The following is a 15,733-nucleotide window of genomic DNA, read 5'->3' on the forward strand; positions in this document are numbered from 1 at the left end:
ATCTTGTTAGTTCCTTAACAGAGATTACTATACGTTAGTGACTAGGTACACCTACGCAACGTTTAAAGGTCGCATACAAAAAGACCTATAACTCTAAAGAAGAGAAAAAATAATATAGCCACTCCTTGAACACTTTGAAATATAAAAAATGCTATTAGGCATTTAATCACGCTTTATTCTTGATCCACAATTCCGTATATCCTTACTTTTTTCTTAACCACGCTATGATTTGTATGCCTGACTTTATCATATTTCATTGAAAATATTATATAATAATACTGCTAGACAGGCTACTTTTAACAAATTACGATATATGTTTTGCAATAAGTGTGGTTTGCCATTTTGTAAGATGATTTGCTATTTTAAAAGAGTGCCTACCGAGAGTTTTTTACGCTGGCTTTTTCTCTCGGCCTACTCCCTGGAATGAGTGATACCTGTATGTTATATTCCATAATAAACATATATTGTTTTTTTTTTACTTGCCACTTGCTTGCTAGGATTCTCCATAAGATAAAACATTCATGTTTCGTATCAACAACATAAGTATTGAATGAAATTAAAAGCCATATTATAATTTCCCTCTTTTGGGAGCTATAAATGCGTTAAAATCTTACTACCATCGGCTCATTTAGACAAAATTATTTAACATTAAAACAACTTTTAAAAGTTTGGTCCCTGTAACAGAGTGCCCAGTCTTTGCCTAGCTGTATTGTGATATTTATTCCTTCAGTGACGAAAGCACCACCTCTTAAAAACCAAACTTTAAAACTTTTAAATCTTAATTAGCCTTTAATCTTTCCAAACCAAACTTTTTCAATTAGTTTTAAATTTCTATCAATAAAAACTTTAATTATTACTATTACTATGTAGGTTTAGAATTTTTAATTATATAAAGTATGAGTATTGAAATATTGGCAACATGCATATTAAAATCGTTCACAATTCCATTTAACGCGGTTTCGCAATTGCCATGTAAATAGAGTGAAATTAGATAAGTGACATCGCGGTCTCCACTTGCACCTGACATTATCTAGTTGTGGCTTATTGCGATCACAACTCACAATACTCTCAGTTGAATTGTGGAATGTTGGTCGTCTAAGAGGTGCTTATGTTGTTGAAGTAATGTGCTTTAAAAATAGGTAAGTTTTTAGAAGAAAAAACAATGTAGTTAAATTTGTTCCATTCAAGTTTAGTTAGCACACTCACCATATTGATGTCACAAATTAGGTTCTCATATACTAAATATAACGAATATTTTAACTATGAAAGCGTTTAAATTAAGTCGCATTATTTGTTTTTTTTTAAAATGTAAATATTTCAATGTGAAGGATGTAATGCATATACTAAAGGAAGATAAGTTCTAGTTACCGGGTGTATAGAATAGGCTTCACAATATGTTATTTTTGATTAGTTTAGAACATGCAAAAAAAAAACATAATGCTAAAAACCGCTTTTCAATGTAAGATGGCGTCGCTGCTATAATTGTAATATTTGTAGTATATTTGAAATGGGCAACTGACAGCCTTATCGCTTTCGAGCGATCGTTTCCATAATGAGAAATTTTTTTTATCTATTTTCTTGCAAGCGCAAGAAGTATAAAAATACATAAGACATAGACAAAATCACTGGAACAAACAAAGACATTAAAACATATGTAAACAGTGATCATGAAAATATTAAAAAAAGGACACGGGAATAAGAAAAGTTCACATGAATCACGATAATTTTAGATCAGTTAGTACGAAAGTTAATGTGGACAAGTATTATTTTAAAGGAAGATAAGTCTGCCACAATCAACATCTGAAACCTCACAGCAACGGTACGTTTAGACAGTAGATTCTACTAACCGTGACCGTATTGTGCCTGACATATGAAAATAAATATTTTTAATTGTGAATATTTGAAAATTCATGTTTATTTACAAGCTTACTCCACAACCCTTTTTAAAGATGTTAGCGGTAGTTGATTTAGTTCTTAGGGTAGGAAATTAAACACTTCAATGATGACTTAATTCACTATAATTTACTTCACTGATTTTACGTAACTTCAAACTTATACAAAGAAAAAAGCCCGTGCGCATGTGTCACCACCTCTTTTACAATCACAACTCCCTCCTCCGACTCAACCATCCCACTTCGGGGAGATGGTCGAGTCAATTCGTAAACAACCGAACAAAACAAATGAATAACTGTTGCACATGCGCACTTGTAGCAAGATTCTTAGGAATATGTTTCATAAAAATGTTTAGAATTTAATTTAATTAATTTAATATATTAGAAACTAACAAAGGAATGTTATAAAAATACAGCTTTGAAAAACACTTTTTTTAACTTTGTCACTGTAGTTTTTTAATATTATCGCAAGTGCGTTGGCAACCTTTATACATTAGTACGCTCTTTTCTTAACCCTTTAGTCGAATTAGTTAGCACCATTTAAAGTCGTTCAGACGACTATTTTATTTACATTTATTGAAAGTCATCAAATTAATAAATTATAGAAGACCACACAGATCAATACAAGTTAATTAATATGCAAACTGCGCGGACACCAGTTTGTAAATTTTATGTCCCTGCATTAAGTAAGAAATTAATCATAAATTAGAATCAACTATTGAATTAAAGACATTTATTGGGATCCCATTTTTGATTGAATTTATAAAAATGAATACAGTTAAATTGGACTATAAGAATAGGTACAATTTCATGATATTCTAAAACATTGTCGTCTATTGACTATAGACTGAGATATCAAGATTATAATTGTATTACCACATCTGTTAAAGTAAGCGCTGGTTCTACCTTTATCAAAATCGTACAAGCAGAAGCTTAAAATATTCCCGCTAAACACCAGTAGCGCGGGTAAGACAAAACAAATGATTTTTACAGAGTATCTGCGCTGATTTTGTGGCAAATAAATACTTTTCTGTATCAACCTCTTTTACTTTTGATAAAGGTAAAACAATGCGGTATACAATTTCATTGTATGAAACAATACTTAAAAGCCTTGATACTTTTCATTTGCATGCATAACTACTTACGACAACTAAGTAAAAAAAGGACAGTACGAGTTAGGCGTCTCATTTTAAATTGAGTTTAAAGCGAAATAACAGTGTCCTGTATTTTACGCGGTTTCTATGCATGATCGTAGTCTAAGACTAATTGGCACAGATTACAATCCGGAATAGAATAAGAACTAAAGCTGCTATAGATAACTATATAATAAAAAAAAACTAACCAGACTAAAGAGGATTACACATAGACTAATAATAAGTAGTTTATATTTTGATGGAAATCAACAATTTTAAATAACACGCATGTTAGCGTAACCATTTACCATCGAATCTGCATTTCGCAACAAGTAACGTAAGGGACGTTACATGATGTCAGCATGTGTTCCTCGTCGAACCTCATTTTTTTATATTGTATGTTCAAATATCATTCAAATCCTATCTTCGGATTGTTTAGCCGTGACTTTCACTGTAATATTTATATTTAAATTAATTAGTTATTTAAAATAAAATATTTTATTTTTTTGATCCTTCGTAATTCGCACTCAGGCTTCCATAACTTTTGTTCGTAAAGTGAGATAACTCCTGTTGGCTATGGTGAAAGTTTTGATCAGCTGTTGTTTACCAGGTAAGCGCGAGCAACATAAGATTAAACTAATCGAATAAAACGTTTTTCTTGTAAAAAGTAATGTTAAGTTAGTTTATTTACATATTAAATGTGTCATGGACTTCATACATAACTTTAAAATTAATTTAAATTTATGGTACATTATTAGCACTTATGGTTACGGTCGATATGTTTTAATTGGTATATATATAAGATAAGGGAGCGAAGCACCGTGCTATAATAGTCGTTCAAGTTTACGTCAAATCGTTTTCACGTAAACTTGTCTATGGCTTTACGACATAAAGAAGTTTAAAGTGAGTACCTTGCATGTATTTAAATATGCGGTTAATAACACATATATATATATATATATATATATATATATATATATATATATATATATATATATTTTATTGGCGAGTAGGGCGGTTTTAAGGTAATGGTCTTCAGATACAAAATCAAAGCCCTGGTAGAATGCGAGAGAGCCTCTCTAACGCGGCCGTAGGAACTACCCAAGGTTGTTTTTGTGGGTATTGCTCACCCGGTATCTAATTAGCAGAAATTCTATTGTGAGTCGAGTCCCACATACCCCTCCAAGGGATAAGGCTTTGTCTACATACATATATATACCTATATGTAGATATACTTATATGACTTCATTGGGTACTCCTAAACACCGTGCTATATTTTCGTGTGATTCTAGCGTCTTTATACTAAGTTAATCTTAATATACTGTAATAGCAACCAACGCGGAGATTTGCGCCCTAATTGAACGTATTAATTCAAGAGATTATGCTTTTAATAATAACGTATAGTTTATTCATAGTCATTTCTAGTCTTAATTATGTTATATTCTTTATCGATTGTGCGATAAATCCTCTAATCTATTGTTCATGTTACCGTTATTCTTGTTTCAGGATTTCCGAATGACAAAAATTTAAAATATGAGTGAAGACAAAGTACAATTGGACGATGTTCTGGGCACTCTTGGGGCATTTGGTCGGCACCAGGTCATCACACTGTGCTTACTGTCATTGGTATACGCTACAAACTCTATGTACAATGTGAATTATGTATTCGCTATTGAGGATGTCAATTATAGGTATATTTAGCTTTTTTTATACGGGTTTTATTTTATTTATTTAAACTGAATTCAATGCATGCTTTACGCGGTGTTATTTGCGACTCTAGAAGGATACATTTTGATGGCATTCGAATGCTGAGTTGAGCCTCTCACGCTTAACCACAAGTAGTAAATATTTTCTTAGACGGAAACTATATGCATAATTATTTATCACAATATTCTAATAATGATTCTGATTTTGGGATCTTCGCTTATTTTCGTAACAAACATACAAATTATTTACTAACACTTTGTGTGCAACCAGTTCAGATACTATAAATAAGTGCGGCCGTATCGCTAATTAGCGATCTCAGTAAGGGTAAAGTGCAAAGAGTATATAACTAAATTAAAAAAAAATTAACGATGAAAATGTAATACCTAACCAAAATAAAAAAGTAACTTGAAATTAAGAGTCAATCACTTTGCTAGGTTTTAAAATAAATGAAATTTATCTATAAATAATAAAAATACAAAAGACATGATTAAACACATGCAAATGTATAGATATAGCTTTGTTATACATTGTACATTTACTATTATCGATTTTTCATATAACATAAAACTTAATTTTATTTGAGTTTGACTGTTATTTAATCAATTTAAAATGCTAATACGCCGTATAACGAGATATTGATAACACGACTTTAAATTAATTGTTTCGCGGTTTATACAAAAAAATTTAACCTTTATCGTAAGGTATGTTGTTTATTAAACCCGGTTTTCGTTAAAATAGTAGAAGGAAATGTAACTCCAATATTAAATACATATAGAAACAACATTTACAGTTTATTATTTCATAAAAGTTATTCAAAACAATTCTTCAAATCTGATATCTAATTAAAATCTGAATATCTTCTGACAAAAAATCTTGTAAGAATTCAAATGACAAGCGGAAACTCGCGCCTTTTTCCACAGACTATCAAACTCTCAATCTTACGTCAATATAACGTCAGTTTTGACAGATGACAGATAATTAACAATCTAAAAGAAGTACATTAATTCTTTACTATGTAGTAAGTTTAGGTTTTTTTTTTAATCATTAAATATTTGTGTGTTCATTATTTAAGCAATATATAACGGCTATGTTTAATTGCTTATTATAAACCACGATAAACTTAAAACTTAAATATTTAGAAGTAATAATTCTTGTCTGCAAATGGCATGTTAACTGTCAATTCATCAAGGACGACTATAGGTCATATACATTACAAACAAATAATATATAAGAATAATACAAAAAGCCTTTAATTTCCAGATGTAAAGTTCCAGAATGCGATATAGACGACAATTTCAGCACGCCATGGTTGTCAGAGCTGGATATCAAACAATGCTATCATCATCCACCCTTACAGGGATGCACTGGTCTGAATACAAGCATCAAAGAAACGTGTACTGAGTGGCTTTATGATGTACCGAATAGCTTTATAGCTGAGGTATCAAAATATTATAAAATCACTATATTTAAGATTCTTTTATTATAAGTAAAAGTCAAGGTGTGGCAAAATTTTTCACATACGGCTCGTCTCACCTCGCTTCTGAATCTCACCCTAAGACATTACAACACTATTGGCTCCAGATTCAAGTATTATTTCATTGATATTTTTATTCGTAAGCAAGTAACAGCTCGCAATCCATCTGTGGAACTAGGGAGCTGTTTCCTCACGATGTATGAGCACAAAAGAAAACCATTGGTGCAACCGGGATTCGAACAGACGACCATGACATTACAATGTTTAGAAGCTGCGCGCAAATATACTAAGAGGTACGTTTCTGTATCCCACCCTAAGTGATAAAGAGACTAACTACAACTTCTGCATTTAAAAAAAATCCACGCCATGGCTATCAAACATTTAATGTCCTTCCTAGAAGTTATAGATCACTGCCGTGTAATGCTTTCAAGGCGAAAGGATTAAATTATTAAAGGCAAGTTGCCTCTATAGCGTGGGTGAATACTTAGACAATGAGTTTGAAAACAATTATAAATAGCTGAACGTATTATTATGACATTATGATAATCAATATGAAATTTGCATGTCTATTTTATGTATAATCAAATCCGTTTTTCTATAATTTACCGGTTTAAATGATTAATTAATTAATGTTGTAATTCAATATATTTTAGACATATACATATACATGTTAAACATATCTCGTCTCTGAGGGTTAAATTAGTAAATTACCGAAATACGGTGCACGAATAACGTAAGTTTGGCAATTTAATTCCTTTGTATAATAATGGTAAAGCCTAAATAAAAGAGCTTTAAAATTACGTAATAGCCGTTTCAATCAGCGCCTGGTCACGATTTTCGTTCGAAGGAAAAATTATCTCTGAGTTCGCGAGAATAGTATAATTATCCTACTCTCACACGTGGCTCCACAAATACATATTTCGCTCAAACAAGCGTATACTGAGTACTCTTTGTACTTTGTTGAATACTTGCGAATATTTTTAAATATATATAATAATAATAAAAGCCTTTATTGTTATTAGCTCATAAAAAAACACGTGAGATACAAATAATTAATCGGTTGGTTTTTGTTAAACAGCTTGTCTTTGGACATAGGCCTTCTCTAAGGGCTTCCAGTCTTCTTTGGTTCTAGCTTTACGCATCCACATAGGACCAGCTAGTCTTCGCGCATCATCTTCCTATCTTTTTATTTGTCTTCCTCGTTTTCTTTTGTTATAGCGAGGAAGCCATTCCGTCACTTTCTCCGTCCAATTATTATTATCTTCTCTCATAATGTGCCCTGTCCACATCCATTACAATCTTTTACTATATAAACAAATACATATATATAGTTAATATTAAATAATAAATCGTGTATTTGCAAAGAAGATGGTACATTCAGATTGATTAATTATAAAAAAACACAATCATATAAAAGGCATGCAAATGTCATATTAATTATTATAATGTCATAAGAAAAGTTTAGTTTTTTTATAATTGTTGTCAAAACTTATTACTTATTACCATATGGATATTGATACCAATGGTAGATATTCAATAAACATACCATTTGTATTAAAGAACGAAAACATTTTCATCTTTACATCAAACGTTATTTTAGTTCCATGAATCTAGTAAATATGTTTTTTTTTACATATTTATTTTATATATTACTGATGCATACGAACACTCATATAATCAAAGACACGCAAATCTTAATTCTATAATATTTATCCTTGTAGAATATTATATCGTTAAAACATATAGTATCGTATTTATATTACTTGCTACTGATATGTGATACACAGCCACCTCGCAATATACATTTCATTCGACCTTTTTTAGGTTTACTCCACATATACCTCGATAATAAGAAAATTAAATAATATACCCTGCCTTATACACGATGATGTCGCTGGCATATGCTCTGCTTTAATGAAAAGATTATCCGGGAAAAAAGACAATTCTGTTAAAATTATGAATAAGTTCGAAAGAACACATAGTTGCCTAAATATCATGCAACTTGTCTTCTTGTATTAAGTCCATATTAACAAATAGATAAACTAGAATTACAATTTTATACCACCTTTAGGAATTTTGAACTTGTGTCTTTAAAGTTCTTCACGTATACGATATTATACTCTTGGTCCTCGCGGGAACAGATCTTTACAGTAGCACTAATCCGGTATGTTTATGCATATCATCGGATGAATGTATTCATGCCTTACGCAATTATGAGCTTGTTCCGCTATTATGACAGTAACTTGTTTTAATATAACTAGATATTACCTGAGATGTCTAAGTATCAAAGAATATCTCGTTAAATAATAGTTAAAGACAAGACTTGTCTTCTGAGGCCACTAGAGGATTTATTCAAATTTTTCTATACCTTTTCATAAAATTGAAGTAATTCATGTACTGTTGAATGATGTTTACGCAGAGGAAGAGAAAAAAGAGTGTACTAAAAATTGTAGACCGTTTTTGTTAATAATGGAGTCTCGACAGCACATATTGCTTTAGTTAACGAATTATACATGTTAAAGTACCTTTTTTTATTGTTTAATGAACTGACAAAACTACCATTATTTAGTGCCTACAGTAGTAAAAGAGCTAGTTGATCTAGTTATTAGGATAGGACACTTCAGGACACAATTATTTAATATGAGCGTTGGTACAATACTGGTTGGTACAATGGGCCACACCATATAATCTATATATTTATTTATTTCATACTCTGACTGGACCTTCCTACTTCAGGTAGATGTTCGACGTCAATTCGTAAACAACTGAATGAGTCATATGAGTAACTATGGGACATGCGCGCTCGTAGGAAGATTCTTAAGAATAAAAATTTCTTTAAAATGTTTAGAATTTAATTAAATACATATTAAAAGCTAACAGTAGTTAAGTTTTTTTAATGTATAATTAATAGTATAATGGAATCTTTCATTTGATTTAGTTTGGTGAACTGTTAGGACAGGATTGTGTTTTTTTTAAATACATATTTTGTTATAGTTAATTAACTAAGCATATTATTTTAGTTTGGATTGGCCTGCGAGGACTGGAAACCGCCGCTTGTTGGCACAGTACACAGTTTTGGGGCCATGGTCGGATTGTTACTACAAGGACAGATCTCAGATAGGTTTGATATCGACTTGATACTAGAAATTTAAACAACAGCACTTAGAAGTTTAGTTGATGCTTGGGTTCTCAATGATTCCATCACCGTGTCCAAATCCAAGGTAAATTTTACGCACAATCACCTGCCAGTCAGTCTTCTATAGATTGCACTCCGGAGAATGATCTATGGAACTACACAACCTGATTCCGTCATCCCCTTTCAATCAACGCTCATCTAAATTACGCTGGAGTGTCACCCCTTGGTTGTTGACATCCCCAGATCACTAAAAGATTTCGTTTGTCATTTCTGTATAAGAAAAACAACAATGTTGGGAGTTGCACAGCTAACGACACTTTATAGATTTTTTTTACATTAGATTTGGGCGTAAGACTGCAGCCGTATTTGCTGGGACTATGGGCGCTGTTTTTGGGATTACCAAGAGTTTCTCTACGTCCTTTTGGCTTTACATTGTCCTTGAAGGTTTGGAGGCTGCTATTGGAGATGCTCTATCGCCAATGTTTATGTTAAGTAAGTAAATGAAATCGTTACTGTAAGCTCACTTACATGTAATAGGGATTAATAGTGACTAAACCTTCTAACATTCTCTTATAAAGTGTCTCTCTAAATTAATTTACTTTAAAGTAAAGTTCTGTGTTGTAATGTTATGAGACGTAAATATATGTCATGAAAAAGTGACAGTGATATTTTACAAAATCTGTGGTTTAATTTAAATTGAAGATTAAACAATTAAGATGTACATTGTCTTTATTATGTTGTATTATCAAAATACCTTACAAAAAAAATGGAAAACTATTTTAAAAGAGCACGCTATTATTGTTTCATTTATATACTTAATTATTATATAAGTACCTTCTCTAAATAAAGTGAAAAATGGGAATTATTACTATAACTCACAGAAGCAAACTTTATACTAAAAAAAGTATGTTATGGTGTGTAATAATTTCATGCAACATTGCTATAATAGCCGACAAATGAACTTTTGGTTATTTCAGGTATAGAAATAGTAGAGAAAAAACAAGCGGTACTCTTCCAAATGATACTACTCAATTGTTACACTGGGGGATTAATTCTTATGCCATTTATAGCATGGGCTGTACCCTACTGGAGACATTTCCTACGGGTCATATATGCCCCGACTCTTATAATACTCACCTACTCCTTTTTCCTCGACGAGAGCATTCGCTGGCTCTTCAGCAAAGGTCAGAAAGACAAGGCTATTATATTAATAGAGAAAATTGCAAAGCGAAATAATAGACGCATGGATAAGGTGTTACTAAATAAATTAGAATACACTCACGAAAGCGATCAAACCCAAAGTGACAGGAAACTTTTAATGAAAACGTTTAACTCCCGAATAATGATGCAGAGGTTTTTGGTGTGTATGGTATGGTGGTTGACGATCACACTTATCAATTACGGAATGATGATAAGCTCGGTTCTTATCGAGGGAAATAAGTATATAAACTTTGCTCTCTTGATGCTTATGGATATTCCGGCGAATGTCTTTTATTGGCTTGCACTTTCGAAATACAAAAGGAAAATACCCTTGATAGCATCGTTTATAATTGGTGGACTATTTTGTGTCTCTCAACCGTTCCTACCAAAAGGTAAGATAAACAATATACATATCGTTTAGATATAGTTATTTACGCTACTTTATCTCTGTAGAGATGCACCAATTTAATATTCTCAAATCTATATTTAATGTCTCGTGTGATTTCCATAGGCACAAATATCACGTTTATATTATTTGTAAATCAAAGTCAAAAATCATTTATTCGTATAGGTAACAAAATGTACACTTATGAACGTCATAAAAGAAATTAAATGCTTCTCAATTTATCATTTACGGCCAGTTCTCAAATCAAGGGCGTAGAACGAAAGAGAAGAACTGGCAATAAACTCTCCGCCCGCTCTTTTTAATCGCCAAGGTTTTTGTTTTAAACAACGTTTGTAAGGTAATCAAAATCAATCAAACAGGTAGATGATCAATCAAAATTTCAGAAGAAACCAAAATCAGAATTCCTATCGAGGTACACTTATTTATTTGTACACTGGCTGTGTTATACGATTTAGGTATATGACTATATTTTTTAATGTTTATTTATGTAGGATAATTGGTGTGAGTCTTATTATGTGTACTATCGCATTAGTAGTAACTGTTAATATAGTATAATGATGTGGAATTAATAAATACAATAAATATTTCTAAATTAGTAGTAAATTACCTCTCTAAAAATCTTTTTTTACAGAAATTATTCCCTCTATTAAATCGACATTCTTTCAGGATATGCCTGGCTTGGTCTGCTATTGCTGATGGCTTTTGAGACTCTGGCCACGTTCTCATACAACATCGTGTACATGTACACTTCAGAGCTGTTTCCCACATATACTCGGAATTCAATGCATGCTATATGCTCTTCTATTGGCCGCCTGGGCTCATTACTGGCACCACAAACTCCTTTGCTTGTAAGTATTATGTCATAGAAGACTTTTTCATATTGCAAATTGAACAATACATAACCTAAACTTGCTTAACCTAATAGTGATAAAAATAATTAAAAATTTGGTCCCTGTAGCATCCCTATTGCAAATTGATATTTCGTAAACAATTTTTTTTTTTAATATTAGCTAATGTGCCCTAGTAACATAATTCAAACCTCTGTCGCGCTAACATTAAATATTTACAACTGTTAAATTGAGAATAATAATCTTGTTCTTCGGTTACACAATACATTTGATAAGACATTTTTCATAACCGTTACTCATGGCCGATATTAATTAAAATTATCACTTAAGATTTCTCTTATCTTATCTAGGAACTGTTTACTGATCAAGCTGAGTATCAAACCCATGCTTTTCAGATGACATATTGGACAGGTCTCCCAGCGTTCATATTTGGTGCATCTTCTCTGCTATCTGGAGCTCTGACTCTTTTGATGCCTGAAACTGCAAATACGCAGCTCCCAGATACGGTACAAGAAGCAGAGGCGATAGGATCTTCTAAGGAACGAGCGCAGGACGAAGAACTTAAAGGACTTACTTAGGACTGAAAGGATAATATAGTGGAACCAAGAACGCGGCGTGTGCCATAAAGAAACATATCATAGCCTAAAACAGATTAATAATATTAATAAAGCGAATTGTATTAAATCTATGATGATGTATTTATATATGTAGTGACCCAAAGATAAGGTTAAGCAAAATCGCAGAAATCGTTTTGTTGCCTTTTTAATTTCAAAAGTCCTACACCCAACTTTATACCAAAGATTGAATAAATCTTATTCGGTTTTAATTAAATGCACCGGATACAAATAAGCTTACTTCCTACATTAATTTCTGACTGCATATTAAAAAGATATGGCTGGTTAATTAGATGATAAATTAACATGCTGATACAACCTTGAACTGTGGGAGACTTCGGTTTATGTTTTTACTGGGCTAGACATCATTTATCAAGCTTTGATCACAGAGTTGACAAAATATAATATTATTTATTACATGTTATAAATAATATGTGTATAATGTTCTATAGAATGTGATTACCATTGGCAAGTAAGCCTTCTTCTCTCTACAAACTGGGTGTCTCTTAGTTTATTTATTTATTTATAAATTCTAAAACAACGCGCAAGCAGAAAATATGAGATCATAATTGATGTATAATTTTATTAGAGCACTGCTTGACGGACCAAACTTTTTAAATTTGTTTTAATTCTCTTTTAGTGTATGAAAATTGTACATACAAATTATACGTATATAGCATGATTAGATTAATCCTCCTAATGCCACATTAATAAAACATATATTAGAACATAAGCTAGCAAAGGAAAAAAATGTTTAAGCACATAAAAATAACAATAACTAAGAAAAGTAATAATAACTAAAACTAAATAGAAACTTAAAAAACTTGCAACTTATAGACTCAAATAATAAAATAAAGCTCGTTTATTTCCAATCATTACAAAAGTTGTAATATACTAAATTGCATATTATAGCATGCATATTTATTCTACCCACCTTATTGAGGGCGCGCTGTTGTCTTTCTTATCCTTGTTATAGTTGTCTTTAAAGTCCACCTCTAAGGCAGTAACGACTATTTGTAGAGATATATATAAAGCTTAATGAACTTGGTAATATAAACATATACTATATATATATATAATCCAAAGGTAAACGTAAGAATACAATGATGACAATGCATGTTCATGTCAGCATGATGAAACTTAGCAGAAGTTTCGTAATTTGTCATTATATAAAATATCTGAACAATCGTAAGTGTACTTGGCGTACATTTCTGCTCGCACAGTTTTATTATTGCAGCGACTTTCGAAATCGTTAGCTATTAACTGAGAATTAAAGTCAAATAAGGCACCAGAATCTTTATAGCCTTTAATCTCATTGAAATCGTTTATAATAAAGCATTCATCTTTTGTTGTATCCGTATGTGCTTAATCATGGAACAATAACGATTACCTTATCTACTTAACGTTACTTTTGTTTTAACCAAACGCCACACACGTTTGTCCGGAATCCCCCCTTATGTTATTTATCCGCCGCTTGAAAGACCCAAAATTATACTCTCTAGAGCAGATTTAAGGGGGGAGGAGCTACACTTCTTCGCTGTGTCTTTTCACAACTGTTGTCCAAGGAAAACTCAATTATCTTGGACAGACATGACATTATGAGCTACAACCGTACTGTACAGAACAGTGCTTGTTACGGTTAAGAAAGGGAAACTTATCGGACAAAAACCAGAGTTGCTTGAAATATTAAACCAAGGCAAAGGAAACCTGGCCGCAGAACATCTTGTTTATAGAAACTTCAGCAATGGTTAGGTCGAATCACCAAGTCATTTTTCAAAAACGGGACTTTTAATAAAGTAGATAATCATCATGAAAAAGAACGAGAAGGATTATTTTCCGGATTGAAATTTATGGGAAACTCAACAACGAAGGTTAGCATATAATGTTGCTATTATAACTTTTATTTATTAGTTTCAAATCGAAGTCGAAATGATGATATTAGTAAATAATTTTTAAAAATCGCGCTTATATTTAATAAAGGAGTTTATTATTCTGTGTACTAAAATACCATTCATGATGTATATATTATTTTAATTTAAAATAGATATTGATCCAAAAACCCATATCAGGAATAATGTTTGAGTATGATATCATTGATTCAGGATAAAGGTGCAAGGTCGGCGCCCGCGCAGGTGTAGGTCGGACTCGAGACCGTTATTTTAAACCTTTGTCAACCTCACAACTTGCACTTTTCATATATTATTTGCAACGGAACTTCTCTACCACTATAAACAGAATTATATCTAAATATATACGTATTTTCAGCAAAAAGTAAATAGTCTTACAAGTCAGAAATGAGACTTATGACTCCTGTCTGTCAATTGTCAATTCATTTTTGACGTACGGAGCTTAAACATATTCTGTAAGAAGCTCCAAATGTTGTTCACAATACTGTTCTTTTTTTAAAATGGTGATAGACATGAAATTAGATCACAATGCATTAGTTCATTTCATCTTAAAGTGGTCATAAAAATACGTTAAAACTTTTAACTCGTGTATTCGTTTTGTATGAAAATGATTTGATACATTATAAAAGAATGTTGAGCCATTGAAACTGGTTTGCAAGCAATAAAATTGTAAGTAAATTCGACACACTCCTACCATTTATCGTTATGGCCGGTCGTAGCTCACAATACTCCCAAATTGAATTCAAATTGATTTATTTTACCTTAATTGTTGCACGTTATAATGAAGACTGTTACGCAAAAAAGATTTACGGTTTTTTGTTGTAAAGTTGAGGAATAATTTATTTATTATTTCTAATATGAAATTTACCAGAGGCACGAACAGTGCGTACTGGAGTATGGATGGTGTATGCATAATTACTCAATGAAGGAACTTTAACCAACAAAAAAAAGTCAGCAAAAAATACTAGTAAAAAACCAAAATTGGAAGTATAATATTTCAGTATAATATTATAGTATAATATTTGTTATTAAGTTATATATATATATATATATATATATATATATATATTTGTAACTTGTAGAAAATGCATTACAAATATAATATGATATGGTGTACTATAATAAATAATACACAAAAAGTGTACATTTTTTAAAGTGTGTACATTACATGGATGCTCAATTCCCATTAACCCGACTGTGTCAAGGTGACTTAAGAAGGGACTCAAATATTTGTATTGTAAACAAAACAGTGTACAGACTAGCGTTGCGCACTTATTGAATTATCGTGTTCACTACAAACACCCATTTTTTACTCAATTACTATGGATTGTTTGATTTTACACGTAAGATACAGTTGTAAAATCTTGAACAGATTTTAAAGTTTTTAGTTTATTTACTAAATGACTGTATTTCAAA

General features: G+C 31.5%; 1 protein-coding gene across 3 annotated transcripts; it reads left to right on the forward strand.

Moving 5' to 3' along the window:
• The first annotated feature begins 928 nt into the window (after nucleotides 1-928).
• LOC123715716 (solute carrier family 22 member 5-like) lies at nucleotides 929-12,523 on the forward strand. Of its 3 annotated transcripts, none has more exons than XM_045670962.1 (8): nucleotides 929-1,139; nucleotides 4,532-4,716; nucleotides 5,993-6,170; nucleotides 9,227-9,327; nucleotides 9,683-9,834; nucleotides 10,320-10,934; nucleotides 11,615-11,796; nucleotides 12,192-12,522. In XM_045670962.1, the coding sequence occupies exons 2-8, from the start codon at nucleotides 4,559-4,561 to the stop codon at nucleotides 12,372-12,374; spliced, it is 1,569 nt and encodes a 522-aa protein (XP_045526918.1). In that variant the 5' UTR covers nucleotides 929-1,139; nucleotides 4,532-4,558; the 3' UTR covers nucleotides 12,375-12,522. The 3 variants fall into 3 exon arrangements, with proteins under 3 accessions (XP_045526918.1, XP_045526919.1, XP_045526920.1); XM_045670963.1 differs by lacking the exon at nucleotides 929-1,139 and adding an exon at nucleotides 1,641-1,819 and having other exon boundaries at nucleotides 12,192-12,523; XM_045670964.1 differs by lacking the exon at nucleotides 929-1,139 and adding an exon at nucleotides 3,611-3,635 and having other exon boundaries at nucleotides 12,192-12,523.
• The last annotated feature ends 3,210 nt before the right edge of the window (nucleotides 12,524-15,733 follow it).

This window comes from Pieris brassicae, chromosome 10, assembly GCF_905147105.1.
Source record: "Pieris brassicae chromosome 10, ilPieBrab1.1, whole genome shotgun sequence".
Taxonomy (NCBI): Eukaryota; Metazoa; Arthropoda; class Insecta; order Lepidoptera; family Pieridae; genus Pieris; species Pieris brassicae.